General features: G+C 44.6%; 1 protein-coding gene across 4 annotated transcripts in view; it reads left to right on the top strand.

The window, feature by feature from the left end:
• The window catches only part of DMPK (DM1 protein kinase), a 94,410-nt gene that overhangs the window by 52,844 nt on the left and 27,589 nt on the right, over positions 1 to 13,977 (top strand). For all 4 annotated transcript variants that reach the window (XM_073599034.1, XM_073599037.1, XM_073599033.1 and 1 more), the window contains exon 9: positions 9,421 to 9,684. In XM_073599034.1, coding sequence (XP_073455135.1) covers positions 9,421 to 9,684 — 264 coding nt within the window. The remainder of the gene's footprint in view (positions 1 to 9,420; positions 9,685 to 13,977) is intronic.

The raw sequence follows: 13,977 nt of genomic DNA, 5'->3' as shown, positions 1-13,977 counted from the left end.
TTCGATGATAGTTAAAGTGGGACTATGGATTAAGTAAAAAATGACATATGATGCAGTCTTTTGGTGGCATTAGGTTTTTTTTCGAACGGGCAGCTGAGACGCAGTTTTTACCACCCCCAGCTGCCTATCTAAATTTTATCATTACAGCTGCATAGGGCTGTACACATGCCACAGCCAGGGCAATTTTAACTCAGTTCGCAGAGTTTGGCAGGTGCCAGACTTGCCCATTGAGGTAAAAAAATAAAAATCAGACTTTTATAAGGGGACAGGATTGCCTCCTGAATGCGTGGCAGTTGCTGCTACACCGCCCTCTGAATAGCAATTTATCGCCCTAACACAGCAATTTTTGTTTTTCTGAATCCCCCCTGTTGATTACCTGTTGTTGATTCTGCCAGTTGATTAATTTTATTTTTTATTTCCTTTAGCAGACTAACACAGCTGTTCATGTTACATTAAAGTTGCAGCAGTATTGTAACTATGTGAGGTTATTTAATTAGCAACAGTTTGTTTTTGGGGGGCATTTGAACCAATTGACACTCACAGCAGTGTTATATGGTTTGTCCAACCCTTGCAACTGTCACTTCTGCTGAACAGCTTTGTCAATGTGTAAATGTGAAGAAAATATATTTAAAGGCATGCAACTAAAAAAAATTCATATACAGTACTGAATACTATCATTACAGGTATTAACCTGATACTATTACCCTAATACATTTTTTTTTCACTATAGGTAACACACACACAGTGCAAGGACCTTGAGGGTATCTATGGTGTCCTAATAATCAACCCAGATGATGAGAATAGGGATGGATGAACGGTTCGGCCCGAGCATAAGTTTGGGCCGAACTTTTGCTGTTCGGCTGTTCGGCGAACATTCGAACAAACGGGTTGTTTGACCGCTTGTTTGCCCCCCCCGTACCGACCACAATGCATTGAGGCCCTGAACAGGGCATTGTAAGCCCTGATTAGTGGAAGCAGTGAAAGCTTCAGCCAATCAGGGCACAGAGCACTGTCAGAGTCATGATTGGACACTGTCAACATGAATTTATCCAATCATGGTTCATTCCCACCCCACAGTATTATAATAGTATTCTTTCAATGGCAGCCATTTTCAGTGTGATTTTAGTGTGGAGAGAGATAGAACAGGGCTCTGTTCAGTACTATTAGTTAGTTAGTGTGCTATACTGTGCTATTGTGCTTCAGTGTAGAATATTAGTTTAGTGTCAGTCTAGGTATAGTGTGAGTGTAGTGAGGAGGACCATCATTCAGCTTTGCATAGTGTGCAGCTAGAGTAGGGACAGCTTCACCGTAATGCAGTAGTGTATTTAGGTTTTGTGCTGCCCTAGGCCTGACTAAATTCGTGCACCCCCTAATTTAAATATGACCCACCCCTTCCTGTCAAGGCCACACCCCTTGCTGTTTAAGACCCACCCTGAGATAGTGGAGACACTAGTTCTGAGAGCCTGGGAGGGGGGGGGGGCAATGGATTCCCTTAATTTGCATAGATTTCCTCTCATTTCCTATTTGGCTATGGGGCAGGAAGTGAAGGGAAATCTCTGCAATGGGACAGGGATGGTAAAAAATAAACTGACAGGGGTTATAGCCCTCCCTTACTCTATCCAAAATGAAAAAAAAAAAAGTGTTGCCTATAGCTCTACTTTAAGCACAAATTTCTGATAATTTTATAGAGAGGACTAAGAAGATATAACCATGCCAATGGTGCAGCAGAAAACATATAGCACAGTGAGGAAGGTTTGTGGTCCAGGATGAGAGGACAGTCAAGATTAGAAACGGCGCCCCCCCCCCCACAGTTGCGGAATGCCAGCCGCCAGCATACCGAAAGCAGTGAGGCCGCTTTATGGGGGTGCTAGATTAATTTGCCTCTCAGCCCAATTCACCCCATAAGACTGGTGATACACTAACAGTGTAACGCAAGCCGGCGGGGACTCTTTCCGTGCTGCCCCCCTGCAAAGTGCTGCCCTAGGCCTGGGCCTTGTTGGCCTAGGCCAGGATACAATGTTACTGTAATGTAGTGAGACATGTCATTCATACATACATTAGTGTAGATAAGGCCAGCTCATGTAGTTTCAGTGTAGTGTAGTGAGACTGTGTCAGTAATCTTTACATTAGTGTATAGCTAGAGTAGGGACAGTTCAGATAGCGTCAGTGTAGTGATGGTTGAACACCGCCTTTTGATTGCATTACTGCCAGTTTAACGCCTTTTACTTCTGTGTGCATTACTGGCAGTTTAACGCCATATAGTTCTGTGTGTGTTACTGCCAGTTCAACTCCATATAGTTCCATGTGCGTTACTGGCAGTTTAACGCCATATAGTTTTGTGCGTTACTGCCAGTTTAACGCCATTTACTTGTGTGTGCGTTACTGACAGTTTAACGCCATATAGTTCTGTGTGCGTTACTGCCAGTTTAAAGCCATATCATTTTGTGTGCGTTACTGCCAGTTTAACGCCATTTACTTCTGTGTGCGTTACTGCCAGTTTAACACCATATAGGTTTGTGTGAGTCACTGTACGTTTGGCACATTATATTGCAGTATATTATAGTGTATCCGTGGAGTGTGTCTGTGCAGTGTGAGTATTCATGCACCAAACACCTCTTTACATTGATTAAAGTGCATCTACGTGCAGATTTCAACTTCTTCTTTACATTTGCTTATAAGCACCACCCCCTCCCTCCCACTAATGTCTGGGAGGACAACAAGGAGAGGCAGACGTTCCCTTGGCACTGTAAGGGGGCCAGTAACAAATGTGTCCACAGGCAAAGGTGGACGTGATGGTCAGGCCTCCGGCAGGGCATAATTTCCTCTGTTTAGTGAATTTGCCCATGCTATCCAGCCACAGCATGTAGAGAAGGTGGTGGACCGGCCTACTAAACCTTCCTCATCCTCCTCATCCTCTGTCACGCAAGCAGAGACAAGTGTGCAGTCCCCTGCAGTTGCTGGAGTGGATAAACCTGCCTCCTTGTCTACATCTATTCCTGCTATAACCCCAACATCAGCCATTGAGGAGTCAGCTGAGTTATTTGACCACAGCATCAGCCACTTGCTCCTTGATGATGCCCAGCCATTACTGGATTCAGATGTTGGTTCTGAGGTTGAGGATGACAGGAACATGGGCCTAGAGAGAGGGAGGAACACTGGTAGACAAATTGGCATTTATGTTCCCCCACCCGCAGCGTATTGCCAAGTTGTCTCCATTGGTATGAAGATGGAGATGGAGATGATGATGAGGTCACTGATGCGACTTGGGTGTCAAATAAAGCAGAGGAGGAAACTGAAGGTGAGGCGGCACAACCCCAAGGAGGCCAACATCAAGAAAGAGTAGAGGGCAGCCACCCTATTCCATCACATTCTGTAGCTGTTATCTCCCAGCCCACTCCCCAAAGCTCAGCTGTCTGGGCCTTTTTCAGTACAACTGTGTCTCAGGCACATCAAACGTGGCAAAAACACCAGCCATTTGGGTACCACATGTTTAACAAGGCATTTAACGTCCAACCAATCAGCCCATTGGCAAGAGCACTTAAAAGCCACACAAAAGGTACACAAATCTATCCCTCCTCCTCCTCCTTACCCACTTCAGTCTGCCCCTGCTATACCGAGTCATTACCTCTCAGCAGCCTCCACTGACAGGGATGATGGTATAGCACAGAGTGTCCCAGGTCCTAGCAGCACATCTGCCAGCAGCACACCACCAGCTGTAGACTGTAGCCGGTAAATTTCTCTGCCCCATCTGCTGCAGCGGAAAAAATAATACAGTCCCTGCCACCCACATGCCCAGCGTCTAAATGGAAGCTTGTCAAAGCTGTTGGCTCTCCAACTTCTGCCTTATAGCCTGGTGGATTCTGCCCCCTTCCATGAATTCTCACAATGTGCTGTACCACAATGGCAGATTTCCAGTTGCTACTATTTTTCAGGTAAGGCCGTTCCATCTCTCTACCATCACGTGGAAGGAAATGTTCTAGCATCATTGGGCAAGGCAGTCAGCCATAAAGTCCACCTTATTGCTGACACGGGGTCCAGCAAGCATGGGCAGGGATGATGTATTTCGTTCACAGCACACTGGGTAACACTGCTTGCAACTCGAAAGGATGCAGGACAGGGCTCGGTGCTGCAGCTTGTTGTTCCCCCACGTCTCCATACAGCTGGTGGTGATGGTGCCAGACCTGTGAGCTCTACCCCCCTCCTCCTCCACCTCCGCCACCTCCATGTCCACCTCTGCAGAATTGTCCTATGAACATTAGGTACCTCCTAAGCATTCAAAGGGTTATTCCCAGAGTCAGGCTAAAATGTGCCATGCAGTGCTTCAGCTGTTGTGTTTAGGGGACAGGAACTACACCGGAGCAGAGATTCTTGCAACTCTGCAGGACAGATCCAGAGGCGGTTCGCGCCAGCTGGAGCAAGGAATGGTGGTGTGCGATAATGGCTAAAACCTCCTGTCTGCCCTTAGACAGGGAAAGTTGAGACATGTGCCATGCCTGATATGTCCTCAATTTGGTGGTGCAGCGTTTCCTAAATACGTACCCAGGGTTGTAAGATGTGCTAAAGCTGGCCAGAAGAGTCTGTAGCCATTTCAGGCGGTCATACGTAGCCAGTGCTCGGTTGGCTTAAATTCAGCGGGAAATCCACCTGCTTGTAAACCGCCTGATTTGTGACATGCCCACCAGGTGGAACTCTGTCAATGCTGCAGCGGCTATACATGCAGTAGAGCGCCGTCAACGAGTATGTGTGCGAATACGGCACGACGACAGGCTCAGGCTGCCTCAGCTTTTTTTCCCCCATGCCAATGGCTGATCGTTAAGGATGCATGCACTGTATTGTCACCATTTGAGGAAGCCACAAGGATGGTGAGCCATGACAGTGCATGCATCAGTGACACAATCCCTGTTGTATTCCTGCTGGAGCAGACTCTGCATGGCATTATGGACAGGGCACTGGAGGCAGAGCAGCAGGAGGAAGAGGAGGACTTCCTTCCCTCTCAAGGCCCACTTTATCCAGACACCATCATTCCTATGTCACAGAGCACAAAGGAGGAGAAAGGGGAGGAGGATGAGGAGGAGGATTCTGGCACTTTCATAGACTTCGAAGAAGAGGAAGACATGCGTCAATCTGTAAGCGATGGCTTTCCAACCCCAGGACCCTTGGGAGTAGTACGTGGCTGGGAGGAGGAAGTTCCAGATGCTGACATCCAGAGTGACACAGAGGAGTCTGCTTCTCAAGCCTTGGCAAATTTGAGGCGCATGGGCAACCTCATGCTTCAAAGCCTGCAAAAGGACCCAAGAATACATAGCATAAAGGAGAAGGATGATTACTGGTTGGCAACCCTGTTTGACCACCGTTATAGGGGGAAGGTCTCAAAACTCATCCCGTTCCCACAGAGAGTGCAAAAGATAAAATCTCTTGAGGACATGTTAAAAAGGATTTTATTGAACATTTTTCCTGACTCCAGTAGGTTACAGTGTTGTGGAAAATGTAGTTTTGAGTCTTCTGTTGTTCAAGAGAGGAGCATTGGAGAAGGCGTCTGCCTAAGTGAGGCATTTCAGGATTTTTTTAGTCCTCGCTGCCCAGGGCTGTCAGCTTCCACATCCCATCAGCAGCGTCTGCATCACATGGTGGACGATTACCTTGGGGCCAAAACAGAGATGGAGAGCTTTCCAGCTGACGATCTCTGACTTACTGGGTCATGAGAATAGACCACTGGCCAGAACTTGCCCAGTATGCTATTGACTATGAGTTGTTGGGCTGCCCTGCATCCAGCATGCTTTCAGAACGGACATTCAGTGCTGCAGGAGGTTTCGTTACTGATCATAGAACGCGTCTGTCCAAAGACTCCGTGGACCGTTTGACTTTTATAAAAATGAATCAGTCCTGGATTACCAGCTATGAAGCCCCTGATGCTGTCACTGATTAAGTCTTTTTGGGATGTGGAAACTCTGCAGAACTTCGAGGCTGCCTATCTTTGAGGGTGAGCAATCATTTCATCTGGAGGAATGTTTTTGGTATGGGTTTAATGGGCACAATTAACACCCAAAGACCATTTTTTCTGCACCTGTTTGACAGGTGCATATCATTGTAATTTTTTTTGCCTTCATCAAGAGCACCTCTATAGGGTTATGGTGGAAAGCCGCGACCGAAAATCCAAAGACCAATTTTTCTGCACCTGTTTGACAGGTGCATATTATTGCAATATTTTACAGCAAGGCCAATTCTTGCTTTCGTTAATGCCCTGTACACACGGTCGGACATTGATCGGACATTCCGACAACAAAATACATGGATTTTTTCTGACAGATGTTGGCTCAAACTTGTCTTGCATACATACGGTCACACAAAGTTGTCGGAAAATCCGATCGTTCTGAACGTTGTGATGTAAAACACGTACGTAGAGACTATAAACGGGGCAGTAGCCAATAGCTTTCGTCTCTTAATTTATTCTGAGCATGCGTGGCACTTTGTGCATCGGATTTGTGTACACACGATCGGAATTTCCGACAACGGATTTTGTTGTCGGAAAATTTTATAGCAAGCTCTCAAACTTTGTGTGTCGGAAATTCCTATGGAAAATGTGTGATGGAGCCTACACACGGTCGGAATTTCCGACAACAAGGTCCTATCACACATTTTCCATCGGAAAATCCTATTTTGTGTACAGGGCATAAGAGTACCTCTATAGGGGTTATGGTGGGAAGGCGCCACCGACACCCAAAGACCAATTTTTCTGCACCTGTTTGACAGGTGCATATCATTGCAATTTTTTACAGCAAGGCCAATTCTTGCTTTCATTAAGAGTACCTCTATAGGGTTACAGTGGGAAGGCGCCACCGACACCCAAAGACCAATTTTTACGCACTCTTTACTTCTATCCAAAGTCAAAGTGACACCATAATGTATCCAAAAAATCTCTAATCTTGTTCCCAGTGCACTACATTGTGGCCTCATCATACATGTTGCCTCCCCAGCTGTTGCTGAGCAAAATAAAGGCAGCTTGCAGGGAAAATGTCATTTTGTTGGGCTTTATAAATGCAATTATTGCTGCAGCAGATTCTAGACATGGTACAGATCTGCCACTTTACAGGTAGACTAAGGGGACCCCCAGGCACTATATTGCTTTCACTTTAAAAAAAAAAAAAAAAATCACTGCTCATTTAAAAATTATGTTTTTCACAATCTTTTTTTTCTATTGATACATGTCCACCAGGGCAGGACCCGGACCCCTATAACTTTTGTATGCCCAATTACTTGCATATAAGCCCTCAAAATGGGCACTTTTGATTTATGACATTTGGGTCCCATTGACTTTAATGGGGTTCGATATTCGGGTCTAAACTTTTGCGGTGTTCGAAAGTTCTGGTGCAAACCGAACAGGGGTCCGTTCGGCCCGTCCCTAGATGAGAAGATGGAAAGCATATCTAAACCACGGTGGGACTCTTGTCTGAGGCGCACTCTCACAAACGAATGCTTGTGATGCGCTTCCAGTCCATCAGAGCAGCTCTAGCATCCCCGCTGGCTTGAATTCTATAGCTTCCTCCACTTACACCTTCCAGGGAGTACAGATCTTGCCACATTATACCCGCTGGTCGGGTAGTTTGTCCCATCGTGTCCCACCAGGGTTTAGAAATGCTTTCAATCCACTGCACACCACAGAACTCAGCGTAAGTACCATTTATGAGGCTAGGTTCACACATGTCCGGCTGCGGTTTGCAGTCTGGTGCAGTTTTATTCACCGGTTCAGATGCGATTCAGGTGCAAATTTTTACTTGAATTCACAGCTAAACCGGACCCAAAATTGCACAGGACCATTTTCAAAAATGGACCACGGCCACCCCAGACATGTGTGAACTGGCTTCATTGAAAGCTGATCCGGTTCACATGCGAATCGGATGGGGTTAAAAACCGCATCCAATTCGCGTATATGGGAACTGAGCCTGATTGCTGTTTTTATGTGGATACCATTTATGCTTTTAACCCCTTATTGACTCAATAAAGTGTCCATTGGATTTTATATGAGAGTGGCACATTACAGTGCCTTGAAAAAGTATTCACACCCCTTGAAATTATCCACATTTTGTCATGTTACAACCAAAAATGTAAATGTATTTTATTGGGATTTTATGTGATAGACCAACACAAAGTGGCACATAATTGTGAAGTGGAAGGAAAATGATAAATGTTTTTATTAGGACACCATATATACCCTCAAGGTCCTTCAGCTGTGTTTTGTGTGTTACCCTTTGACTTCTTCTACCCTAAATTGGATATCTGCAGCAGAAGGGCTATTGAGACTACTTCAGTCACTACTGGTCAATAACGGTTTAGTGCCTTAGTATATTGTTTGTGTTATTTTTCACCATAGCAGCTCATAAGGCCCCATTTACACTTGAAAACTGAGCCATTTGCAGTTATATGCAGGAGACCCAGCAGGGGTTCTAATGATTAGCTGCAGGCAGGAAGCCCCTTTGAAAACAATGGGAGGCTGACAGCTCCTTCAGCTTTTCAGGCTACTTTCAGACTGGGGCTTTGTAGGCGTCGGCGGTAAAGCGGCGCTATATTTAGCGCCGCTTTACCCTCATTTTAGCGGCGGTATTCAGCCGCTAGCGGGGCGGTTTTAAGCTGAAAAAGGCTCAGTGTGAAAGTAGCCTTACAAACACTCGCATGTAAATGCTCGTGAAATGATTACCTAAGATTGATGACAGGTAATCCCTGCTTGAGCAACTACATGCGAGTGGCCATGAATAGTTGTGGGAGCTGTCAGCCTCTCTTGTTTTGAATGGAACTTCCCATCTGCAGCTAATTGCGTGAACCTCCACTGTGTCTTCTGCATCTAATTGCAAAGGGCCCCATTCGCATGTGTGAGTGGGGCCTAAAATACCTAGATGTTCCTCTGCTGTGTGCATAGTTGGGTTCACTCTGCTGGTCAGAATTTAAGAGTATGTATAGAGATTTAAATAGATGGAGTTGGGAATCCCTAGCCTATAGAATCAGAGATTTGGTGTTAGGTGTCACCAGATCACCCGACCGTCAATAGACAAAGGATTTTTTATATGGTGTGACCTAGTGTACTCAAGCAAAGCCAGGTCAGACACCATAGATTGTGTCACTGGTATGAAATTTGAGTTTAAAGTACCTTTACATATGATTTTTTCTTTATTAGATAGCACTCTTTTATCACTACATGGTCAGTTTTTCTCAAATGTATCAAACTGGGCAATGAAATTGGAACATAACAGAAACCACAGCAGAGGTAATCAGACAGGAACATTGAATTTTTCCCATGACAAGACAAGAATTTACTACTTCTGTATACAGACAGTGACAGATGATATTCCTACTGATGAAACAAAACAGATGGAGAGGATAACATGAAAGGAAAAAAATCACTTTTGTACTTTTTTTTTTCCGTCTCAGGAGCACTTTAACTTTCCCTCCTCAGCCAATGGTATACCACCTGAGACTTTAAACTTCATCTCATCTCTCATCTGTGAGCGGGAGAACCGTTTGGGCATTGGTGGACTCCAGGATTTCCAGATGCATCCACTTTTTGCTGAAATTGACTGGGAGGGTCTTAGGGACTGCATGCCCCCTTTTATTCCTGAGTCAGTGGGAGCCACAGACACCTCCAATTTTGACATTGTAGAAGATCGGCTTTCAGAAATGGTCAGCGGTGGAGGCGTAAGTATGGGTATGACTTATTACTCTCTGATCAATTTAAAGGGTCAGTCCACCCTGAGCTGTACTGAAAGTATTAAATAAAGTGTGTTGGGTTAAATGTTCCACTGGAATCTTATACCGCCTGGGGAGTCAGGCTGCAAGATCTCTATACTTGAGGTCCTATCTCTATTAGAAAAGATCTTACTGCTTTTTTCATTTGTGCTATTTTATTGTGTATACATCAGGAGATGTAAGGCTTCATGACATGGCAGGGTGTGTTTAGAGCTGGGCACTCCTGGGAACTTCCGCTTTAAGCACTCCTCCCCCTTTACATGCCACATTTGGCATGTCATTTTTTTTGGGGGCGGGGAGTGGGTGACTACTTTAGAGAGGGACTTCCTGTCCCACTTCCTCCTTCAACCCACAGGCCGCCTATGTGACTCCTCCTCTTCCCCAGGTGGTCCCTCCCTCTCTGCAATCTTCTGGGATATCCAAAAAAAGGAAGATTAAGGTCTGGTGTGACCCCTCTGACACCTCCATCCCTAATAGTGCACAAAAAAACAAGAAAAATAGCCCTGGGACTTTAAATGAGGTGAGAGAGGTTTAGCCAAAGTCCACAGTGAACACTGAGACATTGTGTACATTGGCTATTATGCCTGGTAACTCACAATCATTGTTGTTACCGCTCAGTTACATAACATTTTGAAATGAATAAATTGATTTTGTCTCAGTGTTCACTGTGGACTTTGGCTAAACCTCTCTCACCTCATTTAAAGTCCCAGGGCTATTTTTCTTGTTTTTATCTTCTGGGATATATGACAGGTCCCAGAAGATTGCCTGTCCACTGGGAGAGCGTGACTCGCGCATGCGCAGTGTGTGCCCGGCCGTGAAGCCGCAAGCTGTCACGGCCGGGTGCCCACAGTTCCAATGGATGCACTGAGGAGAGGAGAGTGAGATGAGTGGGGCTCTGTGCGGCCGCATCGCTGGACCGTGGAACAGGTAAGTGTCTGTTTATTAAAAGTCAGCAGCTAAACTTTTTGTAGCTGCTGACTATTAATTAAAAAAAAAGCCTGGAACTCCGCTTTAAAGTAATACTAAACCATAATGTTAATTTTTTTGTTAAATAACAAACAGGTTATACCGACCTGCTCTGTGCAATGGTTTTGCACAGTGCAGCCCCGATCTTCTGAGATCCCCCACCATCACTGCCGGCTCCTCCATCTTGCTGAGTACCCTCCCTAGAAAGCTACTTCCTGGGGGGGTACCTGTGCGGGCTCGCTTTTGTGCCCCGCTGTCTGAGTCCATAGACACAGACAGCAGGGCTTTTTGAAAGAGGACAGAGTGGCGGCTCTCATGCACAATGCAGGTTTGAGATTGGACTCAGGTACATATAAGAGGGGGCTGGGGGTTTTGGACAGAGAATGCATTGAGTTAACATCCTTAAAGTTGTAAACCCTTACTTATACCCAGTGAGGTGACTGGCCGCAGGTGATACACAGAGATGAAACAAATCCTCATAGATAAGTTGTACCTGTTTATCTCCAGTCATCTTTCCCCTACATCCATTCAAAGTGCAGAAATTACAAAGGATCTCTCAGCTCTAAAAAAACAAGGGGGGGTGAAGTTACATCAGTGAGGAGGCTCTGAGAGCTGATTGGAGGGAAGGGACACACCCCCCTTCACACAGCACACAGGTACAGTGTTGAGGCTGTCAATCACAGTTTGCACCCGCCCCTGTCACCATTTTTCTCTTGGCGTCAGGAAAATGTGTCAGCAGTAATTCATGCTGATAGCAGAGGAACGAGGCGGCTGACAGACATTACACTTGGTGCTCTGGATTGAGGCAATACAGGGATATATTTTGCTCATATTTTATATCAGAGGTTTACAACCAGGCTGTAGAACAAGTTTAAATCAAATTGGTGAGGTTGCTATGGGCAACATAATTAGATCTTTTTTTGTTTGTTTTATGAATAGACTAAACAGCATATATATGTTTTCAATTCTATGAATACAACATGGGTTTGCAGAGCTTTCTACAGCTCAGAGAACTGTATCCAATGCCATTCTACTCTGTTAGTTCACATTTGAAAACATTCAGAAAAGATATGAGCACCGAAAGACATTTCTCACATCTGATGCACGCTTTTAGCTTATAGAATTTCATACCGCGTTTCCCCGAAAATAAACCCGGGTCTTATATTAATTTTGGCAACAAAAGACACAGTGGGGCTTATTTTCGGGGTAGGTCTTACCATGTAATGTGCTGTCTTCTCTCCCCCTCTCTCTCCCTGCCTGACAGAAATCCCCAGTGTGAACCCGAGTTAAAATGCTTGTAAAATCCATTAATCCCCTCTATTACTGTACTATATAATGTACAATGTGTGTGTTTCTGTAATATAATTGTGCCAAATACCTTCGTTATAGCACCGCTCTGTGCTTCTGTGACCCGCCGGAGCTTTCTTCCCTGCAATTATATTACAGAAACACACACATTGTACATTATATACTACTGTAATAGTGTGGATTATAGGATGTAACAAGAATTTTAAACTAGGGCTTATTTTCGGGGTAGGGCTTATATTACAACCCAACTGGAAAATAATGCTAGGTCTTATTTTTGGGGTAGGTCTTATTTTCGGGGAAACACAGTAGGTACTGTACCATGCAAAAACCCCTGGAGCCACATATATGTCACCGAGGCAGCAAAAAAATAGCCATTATGGGTGATTCCTAGTCATGTTGAGTAGTTTTTTGCCTTTATTAAATTGCTGAAATAAGGCTTTGGGCATCTAATATATGAGGATGTGAGCATTCTAGTTGCCTTCCATGGCCTTATAAATGCAGCCTCACATAATCCACAATTTTATATTTCCACTTTTTATAGAAAGCCATGAAAATAAAATGTTACATGATAATCGATGTACATGTTTTACCCTTAGAAGGTTCCAGAGATTTTTTTTTTTATTTTTAGTTCCTCCCTGTGTTTTTATTCTTTTATATTTATAATTATGTTTAATTCGTATGTAGCACCGTGGCCTTGTGAGATACGACATTTCGTTCTACCGTATGTCCTCACGTGTAGTAGAATGACAATAAAGCTTGACTTGACGCTGTCCTGACCAATCAGCTCACTGATGGCTCTGGCTTGGGTCTTGGGGTGTTTTCAGTCTGTAGACATTTTTACACACAGGAATTGCTGTCTGCTCCTTTGACCATACTGCAGACTAATCAACTCTCTGCATTCTTCTGCATGTTATTATTGCAATGGCCATAGCTGGATTAATTGTACCCTGGGTCTTGGGCTGTTTTCAGCTCATGAGCCACCCTCCTGTTTAATGAGATCATGTATTAGGGTCATTGTAAACAAACATTTGTGTCTGACATGGTTTGTAAAACAATTTCTGTAAGATTTGAAACACATTGTTTAAATTTAAATTGAATCTGAAACAGCAGTAAACTCTTTGCAAATAACTCATATGAGGGTGGCAGATATTACTGAAACAATGTTTTGAGGTACAGGGAGTATGCATGTGCATTGCTTATGATTGTATGATAATCTTAAATGAAAACTTTTATTGGGAGCAATACAAAGACTGCAATGGTGTGCACAACCTATTGCATTAGGGTGTGCATTCCAAAGGTCAAATACACTGTACTGATCACTCACTGTGTTCATTCAGAAAGGGGCCGGTAAATTACATATACAGGCCCCTTCCCCCACTCATCATAAAACATCCCCTTCTGTGTGTGCCCGCAGCAGTAGCCGATGGGAGAGAAGCTGGCAGCGCGGTGGGGGGTGCCAGGGCAGTAGGGGGAATCTCTGCTGCACAGGGTGATTAGGGTGTGCCCAGGCATAACCTGTGCGCACACCTATGAAAGGCTGCCATTATTGATCACTTTGTTAAAAAGGTTTAAAAACTTGCAGACCTGAAAATGACTTACTATGAATAGCACTAAAATGCTGATTTTGTTTTTAGCATCCTCATGATCCCTCTGGAATCCTGCGCTGTACAGGGTGAAGTAGGGTGTGCCCAGGCACACCTGGCATACCCTGTGCGCACACCTATGAAAGGCTGCTATTATTGATCATCTTGTGAAAAAGGTCTAAAAATTTGCAGAGCTGAAATTGACTTACTATGAATAGCGCTAAAATGCAGATTTGTTTTTTAGCATCCTCATGATCCCTCTGGGATCCTGAGCCCTGGGCAGCCACCTGTTTTTTCTCAACAAAGGTTGAGTTATACTTTAAAAAAAAAATAGATAATGGTCTTCAACCAGTGGTGGATCATAATGGTGGATTATTATGATCCA

This window comes from Aquarana catesbeiana, linkage group LG09, assembly GCF_042186555.1.
Source record: "Aquarana catesbeiana isolate 2022-GZ linkage group LG09, ASM4218655v1, whole genome shotgun sequence".
NCBI lineage: Eukaryota > Metazoa > Chordata > Amphibia > Anura > Ranidae > Aquarana > Aquarana catesbeiana.
Note: the sequence above shows the minus strand (reverse complement) of the source record. Positions and strands in the feature narration are given on the sequence as shown.